The 20222-nt window shown below is 38.4% G+C and overlaps 1 protein-coding gene across 3 annotated transcripts in view; it reads right to left on the reverse strand.

Moving 5' to 3' along the window:
• casp8ap2 (caspase 8 associated protein 2) overlaps positions 1 to 20222 on the reverse strand; it is a 43549-nt gene that overhangs the window by 11507 nt on the left and 11820 nt on the right. For all 3 annotated transcript variants that reach the window (XM_057823406.1, XM_057823404.1, XM_057823405.1), the window contains 5 exons: positions 20000 to 20074; positions 19633 to 19748; positions 11521 to 13823; positions 6658 to 6975; positions 1183 to 3865 (listed from right to left, as the gene is read on the reverse strand). In XM_057823406.1, coding sequence (XP_057679389.1) covers positions 1183 to 3865; positions 6658 to 6975; positions 11521 to 13823; positions 19633 to 19748; positions 20000 to 20074 — 5495 coding nt within the window. The remainder of the gene's footprint in view (positions 1 to 1182; positions 3866 to 6657; positions 6976 to 11520; positions 13824 to 19632; positions 19749 to 19999; positions 20075 to 20222) is intronic.

Genomic DNA, 20222 nt, shown 5'->3' on the forward strand with positions numbered 1-20222 from the left:
ATTACACCATCACTGCGCCACGCGTTCAAGTAAGGGGCCATTCCACAATCTGCTTCACTTATTCGCAGTCGGTCGCAATGACACATGCAGCGATCCTACGCCGGATTTAGGTTGAAAAAGTACAAAAGCTGAACCGCATATAAACAGGAAGGATTCTTTCAGGAGTGATTTGCTCGAGGATTCAAGGTAATTTTGTTTTTTCACAAGAATTTTCAACATAAAAAGCTATTTGTTGTAATGCTGCCGCCACATTGTCTAACAGACTAGCATCAGTCTTCGACATATTTACGTGAAATAAATGTTAACTGCCTGTTTTTTTTTCTCTTTTAACAAAGAATCAAGACTGTTTTACGTTCATATCTATAGGGTAGAATTCGGGGATTTAAGCATTTATTCACAAGAATTTTCAATGTAAAAAGCTGTTGACATAAGGTGGCCGCCAAACTGACTAACAGGCTAGCATTGTACTTCGACATGTTTATGTAAAATACATGCTAACTGCAGATTTTGTTTTTTTGTTTTTTTGCTTTTAACCAAGAGCCGAGACTGTCTTACATCCATATCTATAAATAATTCAGGGATTTAAGCATTTATTCACAATAACTTTCATAGGAAAAGCTCTGTTTACATAAGGCAGCAGCCATATTGACTAAACTGGCATCGTACTTCGACATATTTACGTAAAATGGAGGCTAACTGCATGTTTTTTTTTTTTTTTAAACCAAGAATCGGGACTGTTTCACGTTCATATCTATAAATCAGGGATTTAAGCATTTATTCACAAGAATTTACAACGAAAAAAGCTCTTTGTCTGTGATTCCGCTCTGTCAGCTTTGACGGCCACGCCAACAATGCATATTAATCGGCCCCGCGCCCCATCAATATCATTATGAAGTCTATGGTTCTAATATCAACTTCATTACAGATATTAACGATTAGGTTATGAATATGGAATCAAGCAAATGTGTTGGGCTGTTGTTTTATTCTGGTTCTACCCCAATGCTAAAATTTAATGTCGCCACATTAAATTTTGTCAGTAGTGCTTGGAACAGATTAGGGCACTTACATGTAATACGCATCTCTATTTATGACATTTTCAGGTTACGAGACTACTTCCAGAACCAATTATTGTATTAAGTAGAGGTACCGCTGTATATTTCTGTAGTGACATTAGATACTGACCTGGTCCATGCCATCACCAAAGCTCCTTTTTTCTTGATGACATTCTTGGCAGATAAACTATTTGAGGATATAGATAAGGATTCTGGTTCAACATCATTTTTGGAGTCTTGAATACAGTTCTCTTCGTTTCTTCTTGTTCGCTTTTCCTTTGATTGCTCATGGTGCCTTTTCCGTTTTTTACTTTTCTCACAGTCCTTAGCGTCTTTTTCTGTGTGTCTAGTAGTGTCCTTTACAGTTTGATGTGGCACTGAACTCTCCACCTCTCCCTGCAGGTCAGAAGGGTTGGCAACATCTTGGCTTATCCTTTTTCCTGAGCTTTCGCTTTTGCCTTGCGCAGAATCTTTGAAAGGACTTGAACTTGTTTGGGAATCAGAAGAAATCGTTTCGGAATCACACAGGGGACTTGGACAGTCTCTCTCTGTATTGACTGTTGGTTTGGGGTGCTCATCGTCCAAACTGGGCAGTGTGCTGTTCTGCCCAGATGAAAGATGACAGCTTGTCAAAGGGGTTTCCTTGGAACGGTTTTTTGAAGAATCCACAATATTGTGTAAGTCCTCTGTCTCCCAAGCCTTTGAAGTAATTGACAAATGGCCTGAGCGTGGAGGGCTTTTTGTTACTCCCAGATGATCTTCAGTTGAACTGATATCAGTAGAGGCATTTTGACATGTTACAGTATATTCCGAAAGGTCAGACACACTGTACTCTGAAGATATTGCTTTGGACGGGGAAGAATATTTATGCAACTTGTTCACCAAATTTTTTTCTTGGCTTTCCTGAACTGCCACATATTTTCCACGATCATTATCTTCTGTTGCTGTATGATTTGACCTTTCATCTGTGGAAAATGTCATTCCCTGACGGATCTTCAAAATGAAATGATCATTGGACTTCTCCATCACGAGTGCGTGCATAGGCAAATCTGGCTTCAACACAAAAGTATTGACAACTGTCTCTACGTGCCCACTGTTGCTCGACCCAAGGCTGGAGTTGTCTGTGTCAAGGGCCAGGTGAATTTCTTGTTCTGAAGCATCTTCACCATCTAGCAGAGCATCCTCACCAATGTGAGCACTGATGACACTGTCAGGAGTGGATATAAGATGGCTACCAGATGGTTGGAGAAAGCTCAGGTGGCTGTCAGACTTAAGAGGTGATGGAATAGTAAGGGAAACTGCAAGATCTTCAGCTAGAATACAAGGATTCCCCTGTGACAAAATGCCTGATTGTAGTGTTGCTTGATTCTCTGACGGTATCTCAAGCAGGCAGCTTTCATCAAATAAAGCTGGATTTGGTTTGGCCTGAACTTTCTCCTGAAGTGACATGCTGCACCATGTTCCAACAAGTTTGGAGGGAGTATCAAATTTGGTTGGGGAAAGAAATTTAGACGGAGAGTACAATTTACTTGGCGTTGTAATGCTGAGGAGTCGTTCCCCATTCTTTTTTGGAGTTCCAAGAGCCCATCCTGATGTCTCGCCTGTTTTTTCATTGGTTTCAAGTAAGTCAGTCCCATGCAGGAGACACTTAAATATTTCTCCCATTTGAGAATCTCTTACCAGGTTAAATGTTAAACTTTTAGTTTGCTGGTCCGTAAGAAGTTCAAAGTCACTTTTTTCAAACTGCACTGTGCTGTGAGAGGCTATGAGAGGATCCATTTTGTGTTTCCCTGAGATAGACGGCTTCTGAGGAGAAAAATGGTCAACTCCTGAATCATTGTCATCATCATTTTGTGTTTGGTGGTTTTTTTCTTCCTTTTCCGGATTGCTAATTCTGATGTTTTTGCCTTGACTACCAAGACCTGTTTTATACGGAGAGCGGAATGGTTTCAGTTGATCCAAGTTGTTTAGACTACCCTTTAAATCCTTTTGCGATTGTGTCCTCTCGTAAGGATACTTCAAAAGTCTTTCACTTTCGTGACCGCGAGGAATGTTTTCTTCAGATAAAGTTTTTGCTGATCTACGAAAGTGCTTCAAGGTCATGTGAACATCCTTGAGCAAAAAGTCCACTTGGTTATCCACAAAGACCCACAACTTTTGTTTCAGGTCAACAGCTTGTTGTTCAAAGATACGTTTCACAATACCATTGTCAGTTACTTTGTCAAACAACGAATCGATTAAGTCTTTCAGCTTTGATTTCAGATCCGTGGCTTGACAGCATATTTGACCAAAATGTGCTCCGTCCACAAATTCCAAAAGAGACTTTCTAAAGTTCTCCACTACACCAAAGAAACTCTTCCTTGGAAATGTTTTGTGAAGCTTCATATATTTCTTTCGGATTTCCAAGCGAACTGATGCGAACATTTCCATGACTTCTTCTATTGTTGAAAAAGAAGCCTTGGATGATGTTGGACAAACTGTTTTGAAACGTTTATTACCAGGACTTTGTGCTGAAATATTTCCTGATGTCTTCTGTTCCTCTGAAGCGGTATACGTTGAATCAGAGTTCTTCTTCCGAAGTATTCCTGCCACCTTCACACTCTTTGTTGCGTCAGGTGATTGTGCCTCCTCACTCTCAGTTAAGATCTCCCCTTCCTCTTGTTCAGTGTCCGAAATATTTAAAGGCACTCCAGATAGTATGTCCTCCAAATCCTGCTCTTCATATTTTCCAGGACAGCTTAGATGTTTATTTTCTTTGTTTAAATCCAATTTCTTTATAGGTCCATCAGCAGCAGCGGCAGCAAAGGAGAACTCTGTACATAAAAGAGAATACAAGAAGTGGTGAGAGGAGGTCTGTTGGTTACAGGACAAAACCCTCATCATAATATGCACAACTAGAGAGAAAATAGAGAGTAAAAGAATATTAGCTCTCTGACCATTAGGCCTGTCAGGCTGTCACCATAACAAAGTTTAGTAGGCAATATACTGCCTAATAAATTATATCCGAATGCTATTTTTAGATCGTGACGTCTCCATCGTAACGCAGAAGTAGGTCATTATAGACAAGCCCTCGCATACAATCCATGATATTTCTGCTTGTTTTCTCCGATAATCTTTCAAAAAAGAACATGCCGATCAAACATTGCTGCTATGGAACTTGTAGAAACAACTCTAGACATTATGAAATATGAAGGATGTTTTCTTCATACGTTTCCTGAAACCAAAATCTCGGGAGGAAAGAATGAAGAATGGATCAACTTGCGGGGATGTCCAAAAGACCAGTTAATCACCAGCAAGGTGAAGCCATTCACATTTCATATGCAGTAAACATTTTGTTGGGGGCCATGGTCCTACAGTGGACGAAGAGGTAAGCCATTTTGACATTTTTACTTATTTTTTTTAGCGTGGCGTTGTGCTGCTTCTGTCTGACAATGAATGACCTGGAAAAAAATGGTATCTGACTGCCACTGTTACTTTTTCTGTTGCTAAAAAAAAAAAAAATGGTAACGGGGAAGTGTAAATAAAGTGTAAATAAATTATACAACTAAGATTTGACTAAGAGTGGACTAAGAAGACTAAGGAGTGGCCGTCTACCAAAGATGACGCCAAGAGATCACTGCAGAATACTCAGAGAGGTAAAAAAAGAACCCTAGAGTGTCTGCTAAATACCTACAGAAATCACTGGCAGAGTCCAATATCTCTGTGCACACATCAACTATATGTAAAACTATGGCCAAGAATGGTGTTCATGGGAGGGCTACACAGAAGTCTGAAAAAAATATTGCTTGTTTAATGTTCGCAAAAAAGGCACTTGGACACTCCAAAGAAGTTTTGGCAAAATATTTTGTGGACTGATGGAACCAAAGTTGAATGTTTTGGGAGTAACACACAACGTCATGTGTAGAGGAAAAATGGAACAGCTCATCCCCACCGTGAAGCATGGTGGAAGGAGCATCATGATTTGGAGCTGTTTTATTGCCTGAGGGCATGGACAACTTGCAATTATTAATAAAAGAATGAATTCAAATGTTTATCAGGATGTTTTGCAGGAAAGCCTGAAGCTATCTGTCAGAGAGTCGAAGCTAAAATGAGGATGGATGCTGCAACAAGACAATGATCGAAAACACAGAAGTAAATCAACTTCAGAATGGTTTCAGAAGAACAAAATACACGTTCTGGAGTGGCCAAGTCAAAGTCCAGACTCCAAGTCCATTTGTGGGTACACATTCAGAGTGGCAACCTTGACTCTACATAGTTGATGAATTCATGACCTGCGTGAGTGCTCTGAACAAAATTCTGTTAAAAATGGGCAGTTATTCTGCTTCATAAAAGGCTGACGCAATAATTTCAAATGTCAACATGAGCGTGCGACTCCCAGTGTTGTCTTTTATGAGGAAACTGGGTCGGAATGGCTTTCAATGTTCAAGGTTCCTGACCCCTGTTCTTGAGACTCCAGCAGTTTGCAGAGTCAAGCTAAAAGGATAAAATAAAATAGCTAGGCCATTCCAGGGACTTTTAAAACAAATTATTTTGCAAACCTGACATCAAAGACATCAAATTAAAAAAAAAAAAAAAAAAAAAAAAAAAAAGACTTTCTAAGGTTTCCACTACACCAAAGAAACTCCTCCATGGAAATATGTTGTGAAGTTTCATGCAGTGTTGTTTTTCTTCAATGATGACTATAACAAAAATATTTCGTCAGCGAACACTTTTTTTATGATGATAACCAGCTAAAAACGTGTTTTGGGAGACGAAAACATAACGAGACTATTACAAGTTTTCATCTGACAAGACGACAACGAGACGAAAATGCACAGTAGTTTCCGTCACATGTTCACGATGTGTAAAATTTTATGGGTAATTAGCTTGCATCGTAGCAGTGTCTAGTTGTGTCACTTATGTGACGTGCTGCTGCTCGCGAGTCTCCAGGCTTGCACACACGATAAGATTTGTTTTCTTTATTTTGGCAGAGAGAAGATGCAACATCGTTTTTAAAGGTCTGTGCTGAGTGATCATCACACACTAAATGTAACTCGTAGCATTAGCATAGCATTTGCGTTAGCACTAGGTTAATGCTAATGGCAAACATCCTCTTAAACTCTCGGAAAACATTTTTTACATATAGTTCGTGGCGTTTAGGTGGGTATAATTAATTGAAAATAATGTACCGTTTTCCTGCCAAGTATGTATTATCACCAAATTGCTGTTGTCCTTGTAGACGCTACAATATATGCTCGTCTGTCATCTGAAATAGTTGGAAAAATTGTATTTATTTATTTATTGGAGTAAAATGTTTTAATTTTACAGACGAAAACATTTTTAGTAAACGTCGATTAAAACTAGACTAAATTAGTCTTGAGTTTTCATCAACAAAAATTAGACGAAGGCGAACACGTTTTGAGATGACTAAAATATGACTTGGACTATAAAGTATTATTGTCCAAAAGACTAAGACTAAAATGAAAAATAAAAGGGCTGCCAAAAACAACTCTGGTTTCATGTATTTCCAATCAAATTTATGTCAACATTTTCATGACTACTTATATTATTGAAAAAGAAGCTTTGAGTGATGTTGGACAAACTGTTTTGAAACTGCTCTTATTACCAGGACTTTGTGTTGAAACAATTCCAGATGTCGTCTTTTCTTCTGAAGCGAGACACGTTGATTCAGAGTTCTTCTTCCCAAGTATTCTTGCCACCTTCACATTCTTGGTTGCAACAGGTGATTGTATCTCCTCACATTCCGTTAAGATCTCCCCATCCTCTTGTTCAGTGTCCAAAATGTTTGAAGGAACTCCTGATAGTTTGTCCTTTAAGTCCCGCATTTCATATTTTCCAGGACAGCCTAGATATTTTTTTTTTTTGTTTAAATCCAATTTCTTTATATTTCCAGCAGCAGCAGCAGCAGCGGCAATTGAGAACTCTGGACACAAAAGAGAATACAAGAAGTGGTGAGAAGAGGTCCGTTGGTTACAAAACAAAACCCTCATCATAATACAAGTCCTAGGAAAAAGTATGGATTCACCAGCACTCACTCAGACATTTTATCATGTAGAACAAACTCGGATACAAAGCTTGAAAAAATAATGAATTAGTTCAAAAGTGCAATTCTTTAGCATTCAGAAACACTAAAAGAAATTAATACAAAACTTTATGGTGATCAGTAAATGTTACTTTTATCGAGCAAGTGCAGGGAAATATAAATGGAGTCACTCCATTCTGAGGAAAAAAATATGGAAACATGAGAAACAAACAAAGAAATAACAATCAAAACACATCTCTAGTATTTTTTAGCACCACATCTGGCTTTTATGACAGCTTGTAGTCTCTGAGGCATGGACTTTATGAGTATTCTTCATCAATTTGGTGCCAACTCTCTTTGATTGCAGTTGCCAGATCATCCCAGCAGGTCGGAGCCTTGCTGTGGACCATTTTTTTCAATTTCCACCACAGGTTTCCAATGACATTGACTGGGTGAGACTTTCTCCAAGGAATGCTTTAACAGTTTTAGCTCTGTGGGATGATGCATTGTCATGACAAATGACAAACATATTTTCAATTGAAGGGATAAGAAAGCTGTCTAAAATTTCAATGTAAACTTGTACATTTATTGAAGATTTAACCACGGCCATCTGCCCAGTTTTAAAGCTTTCTTAATTTCTTTCTCACTCAATAACGATGGAGTTAGATTTGTGTTTTTATTATTCAATCAAAAAACAAAGTTACTTCTATCAAAAACAAAGTTGCTTCAATCAAAATACAGTATATACTTTTAATCCCAAAAAGTAGCTTCAATAAAAAAAAAAAAAAATGTTTTTGATTGCAATAATAAATTTGAGACAAAAAAAGCATTTGAAAACTATTTTTCTTGATTGAAACAAATTTTTCCATTTAAGTAATGTTTTGCGTTTGGGCCACATTTTGGCTAGGACATTTGTGTCTTTATTATTCAATCAAATAAGTTGCTTCAAACAAAAAAATATATATAAAAAGAAAAACTTTGCACATGTGCCAATCACCGTTTATCAAAGCCTGAGAGGGTTTGAGTAGACTCACTATGAAGCTTTTAATAAAGCCAAGCATTTTCTAACTACTTTATTCTTGTTTTAAAATAATTCGGTGGGGCAGTAACATGTTTAAAACTTATCATAATTCTTACATTTTGAAGTGCTTGAAAACCATTTATAAATGATACTTTGGTGAAAAAAAGTGAAAAAAACATGTCTTATATATATGTATCTTTTTTCCAATGTAAAATCTGAATAAATGCATTGAACACGCACAAAAAAATGTGGGGGGTTGGGGCGCTACTTCGCGGTTTTCACTTATTGCGGCGGGTTCTGGTCCCCATTAACCGCGAAAAACGAGGGATCCCTGTATTTCTGAAAAGCTTTAAGAAGCAGGACTCATTCCCACCACTCGTCGGGCCGCTGTTGTGCCGACACCGGCCGTCAGCTCAAATCCAAGCCGAAAATAACGCGTCTCCGGCGGACGACGGGAGCGATGTGAGGCGCCCCCTCCATCCGAGAGAATGCCGCTAAATTTGACTCAACAGTGTGTTTCTTCGTTTATATTACCGCTAAATACACAAGCTTGACGCCAATTTAACGGGAGCTATTTTTTTTCATGGGAGATTTGGCTAGCTCTGGCAGTGTTCAACGCAAGCTGCAACGAATGGCAGTAACTTTTTTATATCGCAAAACGTGAAAACGATTGAAACCATTACTCACCAAATTCAATCTGCTGGCAAATACAGGCAAGTGTGTATGCTGCGCTCTGGTCTGCCCCGATGTGGATAAGGCCTGCTTTTTGTTTTCGCTGCTTTGCAACGCAACCGAAGGCTCTCCGAACACTCCATGTACACGAGTAAGGAGTGCGCGCGTTTGGAATAATGGAACGCAACTTGGGCCGATGATTGGTTCTCGTCAGCGAAGCATCTAGAAGGATTTGCTGACTGTGTTCTTAAATGCTCAGTTTACGTACTAAGTTAATCACATGATGATAATAATATTAATTAAATAAAACCTCCCGACCCCCCCCCCCCCTCCCAAAAAGAATTTCTCCTCGGATCTACGCAATTCACGTAGGTCGCTCTTTTTGACTTCAAAACGGCGAATTTCGCCGAAAGGTGAGAGATTTTCATGCCTGTTATAGGGAAGATACGCAGCGAAAAATTAAAGCAACTTGAAGCTAGTTTAATTTCACAGAAGCAATATCCCGAGAGTCGAACGCCACAAAGGCTAGATGTGAGATTCTTGAAATTATTAATTAAAAAATAAATAAATAAAGCAAATGTGACACACAGAATGGCTTGCTAAAAGTTGCTTAAATATATTGTTCTACGTAAAGGGCGTCAGCCTAGGTCGGCCCCCCGATATTTTTACCACACCAAATCTGGCCCCCTTTGCAAAAAGTTTGGACACCCCTGGTCTAAACTTTAAGTCCTGATAGAATTTTGAGTTTTTGCAGTGTTCAAAATAAATGTATGATACCTGCTGTATTGGAGCACATTAGGGACCAGTGCTGCTTGGTGTTTTATCCAGCAATGACTACCGAGCTAAAATTGACAGTTAGCTTTATCAAGTTGTTATTTTACACCCACATCACACTTCAGCACAGTTTTAACAGAATAAATAAAGCCTGCATTGTAAGACACTTTTAGCCACGCATCGACAGTAGTCATAATAGAAGCCTAGCCCTCCGCAGGACTAACATTACGTGAGTAAGGGACACTAACGTTAATCTTATTTATTAGTAGAGCTGGGAATCTTTGGGCACCTAACGATTCGATTACGATTACGATTCAGAGGCTCCGATTCGATTATAAAACGATTATTGATGCACCCCCCTCCTTTTTTTAATAAAGTTTTGTACATTAGTTCCAAAATTGTTCAAAAATACTCTCAGGCTAAACCAAACTACTATTTCAGTATCAAGTTAACATATAGCAGTAAACAAATATACAAAAATAACATTAAATAAAAAAAACTCCAGTCCCCATTCTGTATCAGCAGCTTTAAACTACATTCAATTAATTTAATGTTGTGAATCAACCGTTAAAGTTGTTAAAATTGCTCCCGTTATTCCATAATTTCCCTTTTGTCTACTTTTGACATATGAAAGTTTTAAAACTATTTTAAAGATAGATTCAAGTCAATATTTTACCGATTTAGGAGTATTTTAGATAAAAAGTTAATTAGGTTTGCTTGGAAGGTTCGCTAAAACAGCATTGCAGGGAAGTTTACTGCTTTAAGATGGCGGCCGTTTACTAACGCCCGCATCTAGCTTTTTGCAGATGTGCTGCTACCGCTACCGAGTCTATAATCCATCTAGTCCTATATAAATGATATCTACCGTAACATTATGTAGCTTAGCTGTACTTGTAGCAGCTTTTCGGCAGCAGTCAGGTATGTTGTTGTGTTTTTTTATCTCGTGGCATGAGTTGAGCTAGAGCCGTGAGTTGAGCGTTGGCATTACCCGAGGGGCCGGTTCATGAGAAGCATAATGTTTAGCTACTCCCGCTCCGTTCCGTCCCGAAGACCGCGCGGCGCGCTGAGTGTGTTGTACTTCTGCTTTACTTGGCATATTTCAATAATCGGAATTTGGATGTTTGTGAATCGTTCTCGAATCTTCCACGGCCGAATCGCGAATAATCTAAGAATCGGAAATTTTGCACACCTCTATTTATTAGTGCTGAAAAGTCAACTGCTTTAAGATGGCGGCTGTTTACTAACGCCGCCGAATCTGTCATTTCTAATCTAGTTCTATATACATGTGATATCTATGAGACACAACAGACGCTATCTGCTACCACCGTAGCATCATGCGGGCGTAGTTTTTAGCAATGTCTGCATAGTTTGTAAGCGGCTGCAGTCAGGTATTATTGCTTCTTCCTCTACGCACGCGTCAGTGCGTTGTCCCGCATTACAAGTAGTCCGGGCAAAATGTGATGTTTAGAGCTGGCAAAATTAAATGATTCCTCGAGGCGAATAAAATTACTCAAATCATTTTTTAAACTCGTGTTACTCGAGTATTCGTTTCAGCTCTAATCTGAAGGTGTATCCACTTCAGGGTAGACATTCTGAATGGCAACCGTGACTTTACATAGTTGGTGAATTCATGACCCGCTTGCGTGCTCTGCGAACTAAAGTGTCCTGAAAGTGAGCACTAATTAATCTGCTTAATAAAAGACTGACACAAACATTTCAAATGTCAACATGTGCGCACGACTCCCAGTTTGTCTTTTCTGTGGAAATTTGGGTCGAAATGGCTCTCTGAATGTTAGTTTCTCGAGCCCTGTTCCTGAGACTTCAGCAGTTTGTAGAGGCAAGCTAAAAGGCATTTTAACATAATTTTGCAAACCTGATAAAAGGACATCAGATGTCATTAAAAAATGATAAAAAAAAAAAAAAAGAATAATGAGGAAAAAGCAATGTATTCTTAAAGGTGATTAGAAGATCAACATTACCTTTTTGTAAGCTTTTGACATGCCCATGCTTCCCATCAACAACGAGGCGGCTTGTCTTCATTAGGTGGACTGGACTCCTCAAAGGGCTGATTGCAGCTGGGATTCTCTTTATATGGCAAAGAGTGCGCATCATGGAGTCCTCATCATGAAGTAATGGAATTGAACTGCAAGCCTCAAAATTTTTTGCAGGACTCTTTTCGCAAGGGCTTTCCTTCTGTGTGTCGGTGAGCGCGGAAACATCTTGGGGTGGAACAATATCTTCTGTTGTGCTGCTGACTTTTGACACAGCAATGCAGTCTGTGGATGAGCTTGGGCCATTTACAATGCATGAGCTCCCAATGTTATCCTTACTCGTTAAATCATGAATTTCCTCAGGCAACCTATGCTCCTGTTGTGGAACCACTTCCAGACTTATAGTACTAGATACAGTATTTGTATCTTTAAGATCATCTTGAGCACTGCATGCATCCTGCTCAGTAACAGAGCTTGAAAAAGAAGGCTTCAATCCTGGTTGAGAGTCATTAGCTAAGGTGATGAGATATGGTTGCTGGATTTGTGGACTGGTCTCTGTGTCTTGATTGAGAGATGTAGTTTTTCTTGCGTCTGCAGATTTCTTCAATTTATTTGGAGAACTGGTGCCCAGATTTTGCCTTTTGGAACCGTTTTCAACTGACTTTGCTTCAGCAATACGTTGAGATTTGCAACTTCCATTGTCTTCTTTTTGGGAAGGATTGCTTGGCTGTTTAGTGTCAACCTTGCTAAATCTGTTACCGCTGTAATTATTTACATCTGGTTGTTCATTTGAACCTAATTGGCTATCTGGACTGAATTTAGTTTTGGCCTCATCTTTCCTTTCTTTCGCCATTTGAGAAGAACTGCCTTGGGCTTTTAATGTATGCTCTACATCTATGCGATTGGCTGCTGAATCTATAGATTGGCTGGATGAAATAGTTTGCCCAGAAGCTTGCTGAGTAGCTAAATGGGCTTTACAGTGACTTGTGACTTCTTCCTGGAGAGCTACCCCTTGCAACTTTTTGAAAGTTGAGGGTTCAACAGAATCTGTAGGTGCCTCTTCTAGATCATTGCCGATACCATTAATAACATTAAAATCAGCTAGCAAAGTGTCATCTGGTACATTTTCAATCTGGCAATTCACTGCAGTGAGTCCATCCTGCCCGGTGTTGGATACCGGGCTTTTAACTGGTGAAAGGGTTAAATTTAGCGTTTCCATGAAGCACAGTTTCCTCTTTTGAGGACTTTTCTCGACTGGCTCTTTGACTGATGTTTTCAAACGTTTTCCTCGTCTTTCCTTGTGAACAGTATTGTGTTTAGGACTGGAGGGTTTTTCTGGGGATGGTTTTTCATCTACTCTCTCAGATTCTCTCCTATGCTTGCTAGCCTTCTTTTCTTCATGTGGCCTGTTTCCCTTCCACCGGTAACTTTCTGCAAGTCTATCCCGTTGCTTCTCCTTGGAGAAATCAGTGTAGCTTTCCGCTCGCTGATATGAAGAAGACCTCCTCTGGTCTTTTGAATCCAAATGTTCCGAGAATGACCTACTTTGTTCATCACTAATCTTGGGTTTTTTATGACGTCGGCTGTACTCCTCTGTAGAGCTACGATGAGTTGAATGTTGGGTTATTTTATGTCTTCTTTCTTCAGAACTCTCTTTACAGGGATCTAAGGAATATTGTGAATTATTCATTGGAGGACTTCTACTCCTCTCTGATCTAGGATAACTATTTACATTTTTGCTGTTCCTGATTTGACCTGTTCGGGAATGATGTCTTCTTTGGGTGTCAGTATCTGATTTGTGAGAGCTTTGTTTGTCAATTGTATGATTGTTCTTGCTGGGAGATGAAGTACTTCCGTGCTTCTTGTCTGTGGTAGCAAAATGTGTTTGATATTTGTCCTCTCTGGTTTTATGCTTATCTGACACATGGTGTCGGTTTAATGAAGTCATGGAAGGATTGCTGACAGAATGCTCATTCCACTTTTCAGTTGGTAGACCATGTCCACTTGAAGAAACTTTGGAATGACTGCAAGAAGAGACTCGAGGCTCAATGCAAGAGCCGCTGTCCTTGTTGTTAGGGCAATCAGTTACTCTTCTTTGGGGTTGAAAGTGAACCTTTGGAAGATGTCCATCTCTTGATGATAATGTTGGTTGAGAAGGAGAATTGTAACGGGAAGGGCTGGGTGGTGGAGATTTTGGAATTCTATTCATCGAGACAGTAACGGCTTGACTGGTGAAGTTTTGATCACGAAGATTATTGACTCTATATGGAGGATAGTAACCTTTCGCAGACCTGTGGAGAAACGCTTGAGTTATCTACTGTACATTTTTGACAGAAATAGCAAATGCCTATTATTTGTGTTCATTTTTTTTGTTTAAAGTTCCACTTTTGTATGAGATGGTCCCATGGACTTCATAATAATAGTGACGGGTCAGATTCGACCTTCAATGTGCCACGCCTTCACGGTTCAGTTATTCGCAGTCCGTCGCAGCGACACATGCAGCAATCAAACACCGGATTTAGGTTGAAAAAGCACGAAAGCTATACAACATACAAACAGGAAGAATTGTCTCAGGAGTGATTTGTTCAAGGATTCAAGGTAATTATTATATTTTTTGGGGGGGTTTTTTCAACGTAAAGAGCTCTTTGTTGTAAGGCTGCCGCCACATTGTCTAACAGACTAGCATCATTCTTCGAAATTCGACATATTAACGGAAAATAAATGCTAACTGCCCGGTTTTTTCCTCTTTTAACAAAGAATAGAGAGTGTTTTACGTTCATATCTATAAAGAATTCGGGGATTTGAGCATTTATTCACAAGAATTTTCAACGTAAAAAGCGCTGTTTACATATGGCCACAGCCACATTGACTAACAGACTATTATCGTACTTCGACATATTTACATAAAATAAATGGTAACTGCACTTTTTTTTTTGCTTTTAACCAAGAATCAAGACTGTTTTACGTCCATACCTATAAAGAATTTGGAGATTTAAGCATTTATTCACAAGAATTTCCATCACAAAAGCTGTTTACATATGGCAGCCGCTACATTGACTAACAGACTAGCATCGTACTTCGACATTTACGTAAAATAAACGCTAACTGCACGTTTTTTGCATCCATATCTATAAAGAATTCAGGGATTTACTTTTTAGAGCATTTATTCATAAGATTTTTGAACGAAAAAAGCTCTTTGTCTGTGATTCCACTCAGTCAGCTTTGACGGCTACGCCAACAATGCAGGCCCCCTATTAATCGGCCCGGCCAATATCAGTATGAAGTGTATAGATGGCCCATTACTGAATATCACATTGGAATTCACTGTGCCAAAATCGCAGTTCTTTACAAAATCCACAATCCTTTGGATTGTGAAATAACTAAAATGCAGCCGAAGTTTAAATCTCTCAAAAAAACATGCAATGTTACTGCTTGCGCATGTGCAAGTAAATGAAAAAATACTCGCACTTGCTATAATTTTAGTTGCAAAATGCAACCTTTTGGTTGTAGTCTGGAGCCCTGAATAGTATAGGAAAGAACAGGAAGCGGGCTGGCACATTATACATTTAAAGTCTCATTGCTATTTAATGTTCCCTATTTGAATAAACTGACTACCTGTAATACAGTGGTATGAAAAAGTATCTAAACCTTTTGGAATTTCTCACATTTTCACATAAAATTACCATCAAATGTGATCTGATCTTTGTCAAAATCACAAAGATGAAAAAATTGTGTCTGCAATAACTAAATCCACCCAAACATTTATAGGTTTTCATATTTTAATGAGGATAGTATGCAAACAATGACAGAAAGGGGAAAATAAAGTAAGTGAACCATCACATTTAATATTTTGTGGCCCCCATTTGGCAGCAATAACTTCAACCAGACGCTTCTTGTAGCTGCAGATCAGTCTGGCACATCGATCAGGACTAATCTTGGCCCATTCTTCTCTGCAAAACTGCTGTAGTTCAGTCAAATTCCTGGGATGTCTGGCATGAATCGCCGTATTTATGTCATGCCACAGCATCTCCATGGGGTTCAAGTCTAGACTTTGACTTGGCCACTCCAGAACATATATTTTGTTCTTCTGAAACCATTGTGAAGTTGATTTACTTCTGGGTTTTGGATCACTGTCTTGGTACTAGGCCTGAACGATATTGGAAAAAACTATTGTTGCGATTTTTTTGAGGTGTGCAATATATTGCGATATTATATTGCGATAGTAAAAAAAAAAAAAATATATATATATATATATATATATATATATATATTTTTTTTTTTTTAATTTTTTTTTTTTAAAGAAATTTTCACTAGATGACTTGAATAGCTGTTTGGAAATACTTTGCATGACACACCGTGACCACAGTGTATTCATATAATACCGTTTCATTTGTGAATGATTAAGATTGCTGTATTATTATGAAAGGATCCAGGAAGCAATGTCTGCACAAAATAGATAATTTATTGAACACAATATTTGACACTTCAACAGCAGCAAATACATTAAATGACAAATAAAAGAGCAGGTGCATTCGTCCCCTAAGTTTTTGACAAAATATAACAATAAATAAATACTTCTGTAAAATAACAACAAAGTTGTAAACATAGTTGAACAAAAATATTAAATATGACAAATAAGAGTTGTTCACAAACTATAACAATAAATAAAAACCTCAGTAAAACAATAAAGTTGTCAACATATTTGAACTTAAATATTAAATCTGTCAAATAAAAGTGCAAGTGCATTAGTCCCCTGAGTTGTTTACACAAAATATAACAATATAAAACTGCAAAACTGCAACAAAGTTGTAAAAATATTTAAAAAATATTAAGTATCAAAACTTTATGTGCAGCTGTACTATAGTTATTTGAAAAATACGATTTACAATTAATTTAAATATAAAAGAAACAGAAACTCAATTGAACTTGTAAATAATTGAACTGAATAACAGCAAATAACTGATGAATAACAGAACCATTTTAACTCCCAAATTTCCTGCCTTCCTGATAGCTGTCACATGAATAAAAAGAAGAAAAGACATTCCTGTTCCTGTTATGTATTTGTCTGCATATCGTCCACCTTCCTTGCTCAGCAATTCTCAACTGGGTCTCATAGGTTTTTGGCCAAGACTACTAGTTTATCCACCATTGCAGGCTTGAGACAAGAACGTTGGCACGTAACAATGTTCCCACCTGTACTAAAAAGCCTCTGATGGGAAGCTCGTAGCAGGATTGCATTGATACCTGCGTTTTAAATGGTCCCACATGTTCGACGGATTACTTTTTGTTGAGGCAACCATGGCGAGGCACTGTCAACAGGGCTGTTTTTTGTTCCTTATATTCTTGTCGATAGCCAAAATACTTCCAAAACTCCTTTTGGAGACAGTCTTCCCTATTCAACGTGTTGCTTGCTTTCACTTTGAAAACGGCCCCTCCTCCCTCCACTCCGCTGTAGCAGGGGAGGGGGAGGCGCCGATGACTGTGAGTTGGAGGGAATGAGAGGCTGTGCGCTCTCCTTCCCGCTCCTTCCTCAAAACAAACGTTTGTGGATTTGAAAAAATGAAATGAAAAAACTATCGCACGTCCTTGCGATGGGACTATTGCGCATGCGCACATCGCGATGGCGATGTTTAAACGATATATCGTTCAGGCCTACTTGGTACAGCATCCATCCTTTTCAACAAGCTACACCTGTCTGACAGACTGCCTCAGGTTTTCCTGCAAAACATCCTGATAAACTTTTGAATTCATTCTTTCATTAATGATTGCAAGTTGTCCAGGCCCTGAGGTAGCAAAACAGCCCCCAGTCATGATGCTCCCTCCACCATGCTTCACGGAGCTAATGATGTGTTGATGTTGTCCATAAAATATTTTGCCAAAACTTCTGTGGAGTGTCCAAGTCTGAACATTAAACGAGCTACAGCTTTTTTTTTTTTTTTTTAGACGGCAGTGCCTTCTTCCGTGGAGTCCACCCATGAACACCATTCTTGGCCATAGTTTTACATATAGTTGATGTGTGCACAGAGATATTGAACTGTGCCAGTGATTTCTGTAAGTCTGCAGCAGACACTCTAGGGTTCTTTTTTACCTCTCTGAGTATTCTGCTATGAACTCTTGGTGTCATCTTTGGTGGACGGCCACTCCTTGGGAGAGAAACAACAGTGCCAAATTCTCTCCATTTGTAGACAACTTCTCTGACTGTCGATTGATGAACATTGAGACTTTTAAAGATGGTGGTGTATCCTTTCCCAGCTTTATATAAATCAACAATCCTTGATCGCAGGTCTTCAGATAGCTCTTTTGACTGAGCCATGATGCACATCAGACAATGCTTTTCATCAAGACAATTCCTACAAGATGTGTATTTTATAGTGGGCAGAGCAGCTTTAAGCCACTCATCAGTGATTGGGCACACACCTGACTTGAAATGCTTGGTAAAAATTAGTTTCAATTTCTCTTTAAGTCTCCTTAGGCAGAGGGTTTACTTACTTATTTTTCCCCCTTCTGTCATTGTTTGCATGCTACCCTCACTAAAATATGAAAACCTATAAATGTTTGGATGGTTTTAGTTAAAGCAGCCAGTTTTCACATCTGTGTGATTTTGACAAAGATCAGATCGCATTTGATGGCGATTTTATGCAGAAATGTGAGGAATTCCAAAAGGTTCAGGTACTTTTTCATACTACTGTACTTTTAGTTGTAAACGTTTAAACTATTAGTAATGGCTATTTCATATCAGATCAGTGATATTTGTCATCACAAGAAATGCAACAAAATTTCATTCCATGTTCAGTCCGACCGAGACATGTTCTACTCTTTGTTGATATTGGACAAAGTAATCACAGGACTTTGCAAAGGCTTTCTGTTAGAAAAGGAACACACATTTGCTCTTTTTTTGCCGAGAAAATTTATTTGTTTTACATCACATTCCTCTTTAAATTTAGTATTAACTAGAGGAGTTTAAAAAAAAATCGATTATTACATGCATCGCGATTCGACACGTGACGATTCAATTATGATTCATAAAGGTTCAAAAACGATGATTTTCCCTCATAACTTTATGGCAGCCTCTCGTAGCAGAACGAAATTCAAGACATGTCTGCTGCTGGGCACCGTTAACAGGCGCGCGCTCGTTATGATGGATGCTGCTGGTTACTGAAAGATTGACTCCTTTTTAAAAGACTGGAAAATAAATTTGTGTATGAGAGAGGCAGGGACAGAAGTGCAACCCGGTGCTAGCGCTTTTGTGCGCAAGTTATTTTTTTAGAGCAAGGGGGGAAGAGAGATAGTTCGTTGCTCCTTGTCATTTACAGTGGGGATAACAAGTATTTGATAGTAAGTAATAGGATTTAAGTATTTGATACACTGCCAATGGGTTTTCCCATTGGCAGGGTATCAAATACTTGTTCTCCCCACTGTCGATGTCCAGCAGTAGTTTTAAGGCATTTCAATTGAAAAATGTTCTGAGTGTGTTGCTTAGACCCGTGTGCATCTGAAAGAGGTGTGTACAAGAAACCTCTTGTACTGTTTAGCCTTTATTGTTGTTGTTTTTGAGATGTTAATCGTTAGCGGCAAGCGCTAAGCTAATTAACTATTTCGCTAACATGTATTTCATATGCAGAATGTGTAAAACCTCGATTAAGTACAGCGGTAACACTACAAACATGCGAAATAGTACAGAATTCTGTGAAAACAAAGTATATTGGTTAAAAGAAGTCTTATTTCTAAAGACACTTTGTTTCCAGAAAATGTGGAATTCATTCCACCTGTGTAAATTTTATCGTATTGTTGAGAGAAATAAGTACTCCCTTTAAAATGGTTAATGTTTTTGCACTTTCTTGTAAAAAAATCAATAAAAAATCAACTTAAGGGCAGCTTTTTGTTGTATGGACATGTTTCCATCGTTCCTGTTAAATCATTAGGATATTTTAAATACTGTAAATAATGGACATAAATTTGTTTGGCTACTGTACTAAGTAGTAATATACAATGCATCGATCATAGTTTAATAATCGGATCGTAGCACCCTGAATCGTAATCTAATCGAATCGGGGGTTGCCTAAGATGGCACACCCCTAGTATTAACATGTTAATACTTACGACTGGTTGAGCCTCTGAATCTCAGTGTCCTTTCGCAAAACCTCTTGTTTTGCTGTCTGTAAAAGTGCAGAGATATTCTTTTTGAGATGAACGTTCTCAGCATTCAGTCTTTTGTTCTGATTCAAAAGGGAAAAAAAGAAAAATTATGAACTAGTTAGGTTAGGCTAGATTGAATGGCAATGTAGAAAAATATGACATTCCCACAAAGCACCACTCAAAACACTGAATTAAACTGGTCACTCCATAACTTATACAATTGTGAATGAGAGGTGAATTGTTTACAAAAAAAAGACACAGTGAAGATTTTAAAGCAAATGTAAGCAAAGCGATGAGTGAAAGCTACAACAAGAGGTCAAAGATGACAAACCTGTATCTCCATCTGCTGAAGTCTCCTGTGCAAATCTTTAATTTGGTTTTGTGCCGCTTGGAAACGGATTTTCAACTGCAAGCATTAAAAAAAAGAATGTGCAATGATTGGTCAGCTGACTGCAATTTCCTCCATTTTAAAAGTAAATTAAATTAAGGATAAAAATGAAGAGCTGGGTGATCTGGCCAATAACAAGTTCACCATTTTTGTTTTTATATCTCGA

Source organism: Corythoichthys intestinalis, chromosome 19, assembly GCF_030265065.1.
Source record: "Corythoichthys intestinalis isolate RoL2023-P3 chromosome 19, ASM3026506v1, whole genome shotgun sequence".
Taxonomy (NCBI): domain Eukaryota; kingdom Metazoa; phylum Chordata; class Actinopteri; order Syngnathiformes; family Syngnathidae; genus Corythoichthys; species Corythoichthys intestinalis.